Here is a 12,668-nt window from a genome sequence, read left to right as displayed (position 1 = left end):
AAAAAAAATTCTTCACTTGTGGGATTCCTTCTCAGGTAGCCAAGAGGATGGAAGAGGATGGTGACCTAGAGTCTCAACAGCACAGAAGAAAGACCAAGGTGGCTGTATGGCCATGTTCGCTGGGGAAACATGGGCAGATGAAAGTTCTGAGCAACTGAAGAGTTTAAGGACTGTCATGCTGGGAAGCTGATGATTCATACAACTCTCCTCTGAAAGCCTGTTCCTTTGTACGTCCTCTTGCCTGCAAATCAAACTGCACAAACTTGAAGAATAGAGGACTATTAGTCACATAATTGTTACAGACATACAAATGTCAGTGACAGTCTTGTGGTCACTTCCGACTATTTGACCAGAAAAGGTGTTGTCTAAGCACGTTTCAGAAGCCAGCAGCATTGTTAAGAACACCGTATATGGTTTTGCAGCTTACTCAGCTCCCTGGAAAGCAGCAATGCAAGCAATGCAGTCCTGGTTCCAAACCGGTATTTCTGTTATAGCTTGACCAACATTTTAATGATATCCCTGTATTACGGGTTTCAGGCTGTCCCTGAAGTTCCAAACTGTACAAGTTTTCACAGTATTTTTAAAAAAGGTAAAGTCTATAGGGTACCTCATGCTTCATTCTGGATTGAAGTATGACCCATAAACAATACATAGCAGCAGACTATCCCTAGAAGCAAATTCCTCTGACTTTTCCACAAGATGTAAAAGCATACGTATTAGCACATCACATCCAAATGCACTCCCCTCTAAAGCACACTATGTATTTGTGAAATAAATACATCATTTATGCCTCCATATATACATTTCTTTAACAGAAAATCCTAACACAAAAGCAGTGGAAAGTCAACTATTTTGGATTAATTTACATTTAACCTGAAAGGACTGGTCCAATGGGTGCTGTCAGAAACTATTCAAATTCAGGAAAAAAAACAAAAAAAAACCCCACCAACAAAAAAAAACCTAAACCCAAAGACTAAACCACTGTTAGAAGACATAACCTCTTCACTCAGTATGCTAAATTTCCAGCTTCGATGGACAATTGCAAATTGACTGGTCACCAGTTTACTGTGATCATATCAGCCCAGAGTGAAAAAATTGCAAGTGACTTGTCCTTGGGACAAATTTTGCACAATGTCATTTCAGTGTCCCTACCCACTCATTTTTCAGAAAAAGATTTAAGTAGCTGCAGGGCAGGCTACCCTTTCTTCAGCAAGGGAAGTAGGTCAGACTGAACTCCTAGAATGCTCTGCCTACAGGAAAGATATCTTGACCCACTACATTCCCTGAGGCTGCTCATATACGACATTGGGGTCAGGCACAACTTCCCCAACTTACACTCCATTATGATTATTCAAAGTCAGCAAAATCTTAAGGCTTGTTTTTTGCACATTTTATTAACACAAAGATGACAAATTCTGAGTGGCAGGCATTAGTTTTTGATGTACAAAGTAAAAAAAAAATATTTTTTTTTGAAGTCCAGAAGAAATAACTACATTTAACTAGTAATATGATTCTTAAAGGATATGATTAGAAATGTTGACATATTTGGATACTGAATTACAATTGTCCATATTCTGAAGAAATTAGGATCCTAACATAAACCTGCTTGGCAAGCAAGAGGTACTGAAGATTAAGGCCCAATCTGAAGTAATGAGAAAAGACAGCTTGGCCTTCTGACAATAAAGTAAAACAATTCAAAAGAAAGGCCATCAAACACAGTCCCTGGATCTCAGCTACTCTGCCAAAAAACTCAGGGTTAAAAATAAAAGCATTAAAGTATTAGTCTACTATTAGAGAAGAAAGCAACCTACCTATTTTTACTGTTTGTTTTGGAAGTAACCTATGTAACAAAAGTGCTGGAAGTGAAATCCTTAAATATAGCTGGTAAGAGCTGAAGGACAAACACCCTCAGTTTGTAATGCTTCCAACTATGCTTCCTCTGGTGGGTCCTATGCATTTTATTTGATCAATTGATTTAACTTTGCTAGGGAACTGTTCTTGGCTCCAGTTTTGTCAAGAGCAGCAAATGCGTACTCTCTTCTCTGTAAGGCTATTTATACAGTGTGACAATGCACATCTGCATCTCATATACCCTTTTGTAAGGTCACCAAGTAGCAGTCAATTTAAAATTACTGGAGTTCAAAGGGTGCACGGAAGCAAGGAATTTAAACAGATAAGGAATATATTTTTCAGCTTCAAATACCAGTTCTATTGCTAAGTCATCCATTAGCAGTCATCTGCTTCCCCCTGCAGTTTTGTGAAGCTATTGCGGTATCATGCATTCAAGGATCTGAATTTCAATTTAATGTTGTAGTCACTCAAAAAATCCTTTTTCAAATCCTGCTAGAGTTGTCACTTGAAAACTGTGCCAAATCTGTCCTCTACACTCAAGAGGTAGAGTAATAAGCATTGCTAGACTCTGGCCGATCTCTCCTCATTGTAACTCCATGGTAGACACGTTAGTCTTTCTACTGCCAAATCACTACCTTTTCCTGAAATTGTAAGCAGCACTTCAGAGACAATAGGTCACATCCATCCATGACAGTCGGTTTAAGTCAACATGCCAGACTAACTGTGACTGTTCCTGAGTGACAATACACGCCATTCAGTTGTTCCAGTTTCAGAGGCAGCAGCCTCAGGCAGAAAAGTGGAGCTGACCACTTAATCCATCACCACCACAAATCGAAAAGGTCTCAATTTGACAGTATCAGCATCTTCCAGACAAATGCAAAAATTAATATAAGACTAAAATCAGAAAGCAGCACTGAAAGAAAGATGAAGGCATAATTTTTCACTCTATTAAATTGCCATCCAGCAAAAGACTTTTATAACTCAAAGAACTATAAATGACACAGGGATATTATAACTCCAGATTTTATCCCAGTTCTTCTCACCAGCACTTGGAATTAATTACTCTAGCAGATACAGATATACTTCTCAAATGTACTTCTCCAAGCTTTGATTAACTCAGAAAACACACCAGGATGTTTTTTTCTCTTTTGCAAGCCATAAGACAGGGCAGTTTTAGTCTAGCAATCCACCTTTTCCTCCCATTTGACCAAAGCGGTAGCTTTTTTAGTATTGGTGCTGTACTGTATACAGGATTCAGATTATTAAAGTAGGTAATTTGAATAAGGGGATCGTCTTTTATTATAGTCACAAGACTACATTGTGATACCTTCAAAACCCAATTGTCTTGCAAGTTTTATTGCTATACAGTTGGATTGTCTCATGTATTAATAATCTGTTGTTTTGGGGTTTTTTTTTTTTTTCTTTTTTGTCCAGTCAAATAATTCTTCCTGGAAAGAGTTCTGAGACCATCTCCAAGTGATCAACACCTGAGGACTGCTCCAAAATATGACTGACTTCACTGTATCCCTCTTCCATTTTATATTTTAGCTTTTATTTTGTAAATACTATAGAAAAAACAGCAACTTTGACAGAGTCAAGGTTACTATACTATATTGGACAGACAGAACTAGGAAAACACCAAATGCTGAAATGAATGACTACACCTGAGAAGCCACCTCAGAAGAAATCCCAGATCAGTTCTTCAACTCTTGGAAAAGCAAATTCTATACAGAAGTTAGAATTTATGGAAGAACAATGGGATCAACCTAAAGCATAGGGAAGAAAGGGTGAGGAAAGGAGCAGTTTAAAGGAAATTTCTTGATTAAGACAATGTTCTCTAACACATCCTAGAACCTCTGGAGAAAACAGAATAACAAAAAAAAGCCCCCAAACAAAAGGAAGTTTTACTGTTTAGCCCAGAACTGAAAAAATCTCAGGTATAACACAAAAACATGATTTCTCAAAGATCAGTTTCACTTAATTCTTACAGAGCTGCTAACAAGATACTAATCAAGAATCTCCTCTACTAGAGCTGTGTTCCTCATCTTGCTGACACATTTCCTAGTGTTAAAATAGAAGCTGAGCATGATTACAGCCAGCTGTAGCTCTAATGCACATGCAACAGCTCAAAGAAGGGAATTGCTTTTGAGGAATATTAGATATTTATTCCAGGGTCTTACAGCAGCTAGAAAGGAGTGTTCTATATCCCAAATAAGAGCTTACTAGGCCAGGTGCTTAACTCTTTGCCAGACAAGGCCCAAAGAACAAGACATCTGTCATGATGGAAGAGCATGAGGGATTCAGAATCTTGCTGCTGGATAAACTCATAATTAATGGGTGTCCCTCCAGAAGAGGACCAGGTCAGACTGAAACAATTACCATGTAACAGCTGTTGGGTGTCTTCTGATTAATTCTGCAGACTAGACCAACGTCAAAGCCATCACTGTCAATGACAACTAACCAGAAAAATCTGTTTGTAATGCATCAAAAGCAATTTACTGCTCAGTGCCTCTGCTGAGGCAGCAATCAGCATGCTTTTGCAACAACAACAAAATCTTATAAAAGTGAATTTTGTTTCAGGCTGCTTAATTGTGGAGTTGCAAGTCCAGACAAGTAACCAGGCTCTATGCTACACCTGTTTTTAAGAATACTTCTTGCAGGTTTGTCTCTTAATATCCCTTCAAGTACTTATTTTGCTTCATTGTGTAGTAGACTTCTTACAGGATTGGTACTGTTTCCCTGGAGGTAATTCCTGTTGCTGAAAATTAGAAATCTCACTGTATGGGGCTCTCAAAATATAATTGAGAGAAAATACACAACCGCTTGCTCCTTTAGTTTGATCTCTGCAGCAGCTTCTGCATGAGTGAGAATTTCTACTCAGAGCTGCTACCATGAAAGCTTGCACATAAGATGCGCATAAACACACAGAGCAAGGACTAGAATCTCTCTTTGCATCTCCAGAATAAATTAGAGACTTTCTTTTCTACAGCCTAGTTATTGGAGAACATTGCTTTAAAGAACTCATTTATTAAAGCTGCTAAAACACAACAATGGGCTTAGTTTAAAAAAAACCAAAAACAATTAAGGTGTAGCCCCGTAAATTTGAGCAGGGCTAACATTCAGCTCTCCTTATGACTTGAATACATAGTTTATGGTTGGTGCTGCAACCACAGTTCATGGGAAGTTTTTCTTATTTAGGCAAGTAGTCAAATTGAAGAAAATCCATCTACCCCTGTATGCCATCACCAGGCTGCCATTTGATGTCTACTTTTACCAGCACTGCCCTTGATCTAAAAATACAGCATTATTTTTCATCTGAATCATTCCCTGTAACTGGTTCACTGCACATTCACACAGAGAGGTGTGCTAGCACAATGAAGGAGGCAGCAGGGGGCAGAGAATAACTGATCAAGGACTGCCTAAGTAGCAAACACAGCACTGCTGCTGAGGGTCTGGTCACAACCTGAACAGTCAAATAAACAAGCTCTGAATATTTCTGCCTCATTTTCTCCAGCTGAAAAAAAAAAAAAAAATAAAAAAATCACGTTACCCTTCTTCTCTAAAACGACCTTTTGAGTAATTGGAAGGAGGTTTAAAATGTTTGAAAAACTGTGAATAAACAGAGGTACAGCAGCTGCTTTCAGACCGCAACTGGAGTATTTTTTCTTAAAAGCTACATCATATAACAGATTCTTTTAATAATCAAAATATATAGAACATTTCACTTTTAAATATAAAAATAAAATAAAATATTTAGCCATCAATTCCAGGTATCATGAAGAAAGCTGGAGTGGCAATTTAGGAATGACCCACCCCCATGGTTTTACTACACAGAGAATGTAAGGGTAAGATCATGCAAATGGGCTACTTCAATAGTTGTAACGACTGCTGTAAGATTCTAATTTCTCAGCTCTGCTTATAAAAGATACCAACAATATAGCTGTATTTTAAAGACTGCTTATATAATACACGCAGAAAGCTCTCTATGGAACATAAACAAAGTTCACAATGTAAATACTGCCAATCTAATAGTTATGGTGATACTAAGAGATGGAATCCCTCCATTTCGTTAGCTATAATCATAAACCAAGCTGAAGGGTACAATTGCTCAATATCACTGGAAATAAACCTACAGAAAGATGAGAACTGCAGCTGTCTCAATACTTTCTCTAAGGAAATCTTTCCAGCTTTAAACAGTTATTATTTTGTACTCCCATTGCACCTTTCAATTGAGTTCCACAAAGCTGAATGCAAGTATTCAACATTCACAATTCTTCTGCTCATTTTACAGAAGGCAAAAATTGATGTTCAAAATTAATTGGTTACCCAACAATACAACAGAAACAAGAGCAACACAAAAACTAAGACACCCAATTTCCAGGCCTGCTGCTCTTTCTAGAGTTTAGTTCTATGACATAATTTCCTCAGAGTTTTTAGCATTTTGTCTATGAAACTCTCAAGCTGCCTTCAAGTCACAGGCTGCTGCAGAAGCCTCATCGTGACTAATGATGACAATGCTCCTTGTACAAGCAATAAATACAAGTAGAAAAAAGGGACTGTTTAGTCTAAACTGAAAGAGACACAAGGGCAATGTGATGTTTTTTCTGTGTAGTAAGTAGGTCAAGGGAAGTGATTCTTGCCCTCTGTTCAGCACCTGAGAGAATTCACTTGGAGAGTGCCCAGTTTTGGTGTCCCTGCCATACAAAAAAAAAAAAAAAAAAAAAAAAAGACAGACATCAACTTCCCAGAGGGAGTCCAGCAGAAGGCCCCCAAGATGGTCAAGACACGGGAGACCATGACCTAAGCAGACAGCCTAGAACTGAGTTTGTTCAGCCTTAGGAAAAGGTGGCTCAGGCGAGACTACATTGCTAGAGAAAATGGCGACGGACTTTTCCTTAGGCATGCAGAAAAAGGACGGCCAGTGATCACAAGTTGCAACAAAGGAAATTCTAATTAAATATGAGGAAAAAAGTTTCCACCATGAGGGTAGTTAAACACTAGAACAGGGGCCCAGAGAGACTGTGCAGTCTCCAGGATCAGAGATGTTTGCGTGGCTCTGGGCAGGCTGATCTATTTGATCTAACTTTGCGCAGGAGGCTGGACTAGATGACCTCCAGAGGCCCTTTCAGGCAAGGGATGCACCAGATAACCTGACAACCTCTTGAGATTTCCGCCCTGCCCCCCCGCCCCCCCATTCATTATTAGATCTCAAAATATTACAACTGGCAAGCATCATTATGCCCATTTTACATATGTCAAAATTGAGAGACAGAGAGAGAGAGATACAAAGTGATTTCCACAAGGTCAAGCAGCAGACAAACGTTACATTTAGTCTCGTTCCTACTTCAATGAGATTATAATTCCATGTTCCCCTTCCCCACTAGTCCCATATTGCTTTACCACCTCAAGGAACTTCTACATTAACACAACAATCTCTACTATAGATGAAAAACTAACTGTATTTTGGTCAGAAATCCCACCCTACAAGCAAGGGAACTATTTGAGCCACGATTTGAATAAATTTCTGTACACTGGTTTGTAACAAACAATTTATATGTTTGGCTGCCTCTGGCATCTTAGGTCTGCATATTTCAGCCCCTCATTCTCTATTTACAGTAGCTGACAATAAGACCATGGTGAGACAAGTTACTACCAAGCCCCTCCCTCTTTCCAACTTTTTGGGGCAATGTATAGCCAGCATTTATTTACTTATACAACACAGGCTGGGCTAGCCAACAGTTAAGAAAGTGTGGTCCAGCTTTACCACGTGAGTTGAATTAGAAAAGATCAGCTTGCCTGTACAAAAGAATAATAAGCCCCTATAAATTCACTGAAACATTCATAATATTTTTAGCACTTTTAAAAATATTAATTTGGTATGACCCTTCATTTCTTCTTTTTCATCAAATACCTCATTTTAGTAGTACTTGTCCATTACAGTAGTAATTTCTTCTACTGTTCCTGGTGATTTGGGAGTTGCCAGAATAAAAACTATATAGCCATACAATACACTATCTTCCCCTATGAAGTAATGCTTTCCTAATATGCTGCCTACCTTCTCGCGATAGCTGCCATTCCTTACTCTAGTCTCTCCTTCCCTCATCATAATCAGTTATTCAATGTTACCTATGATCCAAATTATGCAGCTAGTCTTCCAGTAAGGACTCTATTTCCTTTATTAAAATAAGATCTAATTCATGCCTACAGGACTATAAAATAGTTTGCTGAAACCTTCCCTTCACATAAGTTATGATACATCAGAATTTCACTTTTTCCCCAACTGCCAAAGAATATAGTAGTACCTTTCTTCACTGTTTCAAGTTTCACTACAAGTAACTGCTTGTTTGGAGAATTCAATTAGATTTTAAGAGGCTAGATCAGTTCTTTGAAACATGATCTGTTAAGAGGCCAAGCTATATAACTTGTCAAAAACAGTGTTAAAAAAAAATAATTACAAGAGTTATATGTTGGGACACAAGATTTTAGTTTAATATCTTTACTCCCCCACCATTTGCAAACTAAAGTTGAAAAAAATTAGGAAAAAAAAAATCCATAAATCAGTAGAAAGCCTTCCACCGTTTGCTATGAGAACATAATTACCAGCAGAAATTCATGGCATTACTCAATTAAAGAGTCTAACCCTGCAAGTGATTTAACATGTCTTCTCAAAGTTAGAAAAAAAAAAAGTTTTTGTTTTCTAACTACTAGATGACCATAATATCTTAGAAGTCTGAAAACCAACTGCTGTCAAGTGACACCACTGATTAAGCATCAAAAAAACTGGTTCACACAGACTTACAGGGGAGAAAACACCATTACAGAGGCTGTTGGACTTCCCCCAAGATCCATCTGGTTACTCCCCACAACATTATCTAGTTTGTTACCCAAACATTTTGTCCAATGTAACAGCACTGAAAGTCAACAAAACCACACATTTAACGTGTTTTGTTCAATTAAAGCTTAAGTAATCTATAGGGATGCTTTCAAATTTAATCCCAATTAGTTGTATTACATAAACTAGCCTTTCAGATATGAAAGCTATCCTGAAAACTGCTCTAAGTTTTGGAAAGGCACTTGCAGCTAATCAGGTGAAAACAATGAATACACACAAACTAAATAACATGAAACAGGGAGATTTTTGTTTCTTATAATCTCTCTGAGTCACAGTAACCTTACACACTGGTGAAAGTAGACAAAAATCTGCAATGGAATGTGATGATTAAGAACAGCAAGGAAAGCTCACAAAAATACTTGTTCTTCTAAAAGAAGAAATTAACAACAGTAAAACTAGACACATAAGAGAGTTTCAAAGGTCCATTTTCATGCCAGCCACAGACCATTCAGAAATGTGACACTGAAAATATATCTTTTTATATTCAACACTGCTACTTCAGATTACCTGTTTTTCTTCCTCTGGCATATCTTTTTCTAGTTCTAGTAAGTAGTCTTCATCTAGTTCAGTCTGCTTCCTTGAGCTATTCTCATCATTCTGTAAATTCCCTTCATCATCCAGCATAGGTTCTTTTGCCTCAAAGGAATCATGACAGTCATGGAAACACTCATCTGCTGCTGTGGGATCTTTGGCTGAAGATGGTGTATATCCACATTCAATGTTTTTGGGATTATGTGCATCTTTGGGGCCAGTCTGTGAAGACTTCTGATCAGAAAGCTTTAATTGATCAAGTAATTCTTTAGGCGGACTTGCATCTTTAAACTCTTCCATGTTGGACTCCTTGGAGGGGTTAGGTTTTTAGAAATGATAAAGAAATAACCCTCAATAAGCATAAGATAAATGCCTCGTCAGCAAACTTATCTGCCAAGTACTTAAAAGCACTCTTGACATCACGTAAAACTATTATCTTTCAGGTGAGGGAGCAACTTATACATGCTTTTTCTGTGCACTGTACAGAGACACGGGGCCAGTACGCTGTGCCCATGAATAGGTTAATTCGCAAGGTCAGATTCCCAGGACCGGTACGCCACAGCACTAGGCTACGGCTTTTCCTTTGCAGCGGGACCGGACTCACACGCCCTCGCCCACCCCGGCCCCCTGCGGACTGCGTACAGCGAGCCTCCCGCCGCCGCCCCCGGCCCCGCCTGCACCGCGCTCCCCTTCAGCCCCCCCCCTCCCCCGACCCAGGCCGCAAGCAGCCGTTCCCCGGCGCTGTCATCTCAGCCCTATCCCGCCCCCAGAGATGAGGGGCCGGGCTGCGGCCACGGTCCCCCTTGACACCCCCCTCCTCCTCCTCCTCCTCCACCACCGCCGGGCCCACCCCAGGGCTCCCTCCCGGCCCCGGGCAGAGACCTGCGCCTTCCCTTCCGGCCGCCGCTCGCCTCCCGCGCCTCACCCTTCACCCCGCAGGTCGCTTCCTGCCGGCGCCGGCCAATAGGAAGAGGCCGCGCGCAGGCTGCTGGGATTTGTAGTCTTGCGAGGGCGCGCGGGGTTGGGGCGCCTCGCGCCGGTGGGGCGCGGGCTCTCCTGAGGGAGAGGAGGGGAGAGGAGAGGTGAGGAGAATAAAGAAGAGGTAAATAAAGAAAAACGGGGCACGGCTGGGGGTGATGCGGGTGGACAGTGGGAGAGGTGCGGTCTGGGGCAAGTACCACCTGGCTCGAACAGATAAATCGGGGTGAAAAAGTGACCAGCTGGAAAAAAAGCGAGACTAGGAGAGTCTTGGTAGGTGGATAAAAAGAGGGATCGTATCTACAGCGGCAGATTGGTGATGTTGGTTCAGGTTCTGTTGCCTGCACTACTTTTAGCCTAGTGGTTCGTTTATCTAGTGAGTGACTGTTCAGCATGCATGTGGTAGCTGTATCACTTCTAAGGCACCAGGGATGGGTTGTTTCCGGTATGGACTTCAGTTTTGTTTTTTCTGTTCCAGTGACATGTGAAAACTGAGTTCCATCTAGTCAAGCACTGGAATAAAACTCCCTTTCATCTTGTTTTGCATGCATTCCTTGTGTACCCTGCAAATGTTAATCCCCAAATTTTGAAACAAAACTGAATTTTCACAAGTTTTGAAGTCAAGGGCATGTGAAGCAATGCCTTTTTATTGAAAATCACTATGCCAAGCCATGAGGCCATTAAGGCATATTCTTATGAGGTTTTCCTTGCTCTAAACAGCTTTTCAGTAAGCAAGTTCTGGTGAAAGGTAAAGTTTAAAATGTTCCTCAAAGTTCTTAAATGCTCTCATTTAAGAAAAAAACCCCAATATAAAAAACCAACAACAACCAAAAGGCCCCTGCACTAAATAGGCTGTTTCAGATTTGGGTTAGGTAGAATCTGTTCTGATCAGTAGGACATGGTCAAGGATTATCCTCAGAGAACACGGTTCTTAAAAACAGAAGGTAATCAATCTTTTATTGAGAGGGTGATTCTCTTTCTTCTTTCCGCTCATACTGTGGGGAAATACACTGACTGTTAAAGCCATATCAGCTCTTTTGGAATTACCAGCCACCATTGTTAAAATACCAAGAAAGTATTAAATCTGGCAGAACTCCATTAGCGGACTGAAGTGTGTCTGTCCCATAGGAGGGTGCTGAGGAGGAGGTGCATTTTTAGAAATATTTTGAGATGTGTCCTGACTTCTGAACTACTTCTAACTGACATCACCAGGCTTTGATTGAAGCCTGAAGGGTCTGTGGGATGTTTGGCATTTCAAAGTTGGGGTAGAAATTGAAGATTCAGATGCGAGATTCATTTTTGGTCTTAATTTGCTTGATCAGTGCTTCTAAATGAACATTTCTGATGACTGAGTCTGTTGGTGTCAGTGATGGATGTGGGTGTTAATGAAAGACTGAAACACTTTGCGGTAAGTTGGCAAGAGCATGGCTAGTTACAGTGAAAGCAAACAGGAGCTTTATGGCTGATTTTTCTCCCTTTCTTTCTAGAGAAAAAAGTAGATTCAACATTCTTGAACATCCCAGCTGCAGTGATTTAGCCCACAAAAATGTGCCTTTCTGCTGTTCTGCTAGCACTGTGTAATTTATTCTGAGTTACAGAAAATATTTCTGAACCTTCACACTGTCCTGTTACATGTCATGGAAATTACAGCTGTGGTACAAAATCGATCCATGCTGAAATGCTATTTAAAATTTTCTCTGGCTGTGCAAAGAGCACAGGGGTTTGAATAAGTTATGGTGCTTCATCCCCAGAAGGAATTGAACTGGTAAGAATATTACTAGACATCAGAGGTCAGCAACCCATCTAGGGTGGTGTGCTAGCCTTTATTTTAACTTTTCCAGGAGAGTTTATTTGCCAGCAAAAACTCTGCAGGAATTGGACTTGCTTAGAAGTTTTGAGCTGCTGCTGCTCAGTGGCAAGATACTACCTTGCCTCTATGTGAGGCAAAGGTTTCTAGCTTCCACACAGCTCTGAAATTAGTGGGAGCCAGGACTAGGAATGTTTGCTTTTCAGGAAAGCCGTGGTTCCCAGTTCCAGTCTCTGGCCTGCCCTGTTGCACACCATCCAAAATCTATCTGCCGACTTTGGCTCCTATCCCATGGGGTTACTATTCCAAAATGACTGACAATTTTTCTTTATGATCACATTTTTAAATAGAGTTCCTCAACTTTGACGAAACATACCATCTTACTGACTTAATAGGAAGAAGTGTGAGAAAAATTAGCAAATTTTACCATCTAAATTTTCTGCCTGCATCTCCTCTGATCTGGAGATACTTTGGGCCTCCCTGAGCTTTATAACTGGAGTCTGTTCAGCATTTTGTTTCTCCCAACACAACATAGGGGAAAAGATGCAACCCCCAGAACCCCAATTCCCTGCTCTTGTTTGGAGGTGATTATTCCTTTATGAATCTGTA

General features: G+C 40.2%; 1 protein-coding gene across 1 annotated transcript in view; it reads right to left on the bottom strand.

The window, feature by feature from the left end:
* Positions 1-10,224, bottom strand: part of TTC1 (tetratricopeptide repeat domain 1) — a 33,340-nt gene extending 23,116 nt beyond the window's left edge. Inside the window, exons 1-2 of the mRNA XM_075056761.1 lie at positions 10,157-10,224; positions 9,251-9,583 (exon numbers count right to left, since the gene is read on the bottom strand). Coding sequence (XP_074912862.1) covers positions 9,251-9,574 — 324 coding nt within the window. The 5' untranslated portion in view covers positions 9,575-9,583; positions 10,157-10,224. The remainder of the gene's footprint in view (positions 1-9,250; positions 9,584-10,156) is intronic.
* Between the last annotated feature and the right edge of the window lie 2,444 nt (positions 10,225-12,668).

The sequence above is a fragment of the Buteo buteo genome, chromosome 24 (assembly GCF_964188355.1).
Source record: "Buteo buteo chromosome 24, bButBut1.hap1.1, whole genome shotgun sequence".
NCBI lineage: Eukaryota > Metazoa > Chordata > Aves > Accipitriformes > Accipitridae > Buteo > Buteo buteo.
The sequence above is the reverse complement of the archived record's forward strand: the minus strand, read 5'-3'. Positions and strand labels throughout refer to the sequence as shown.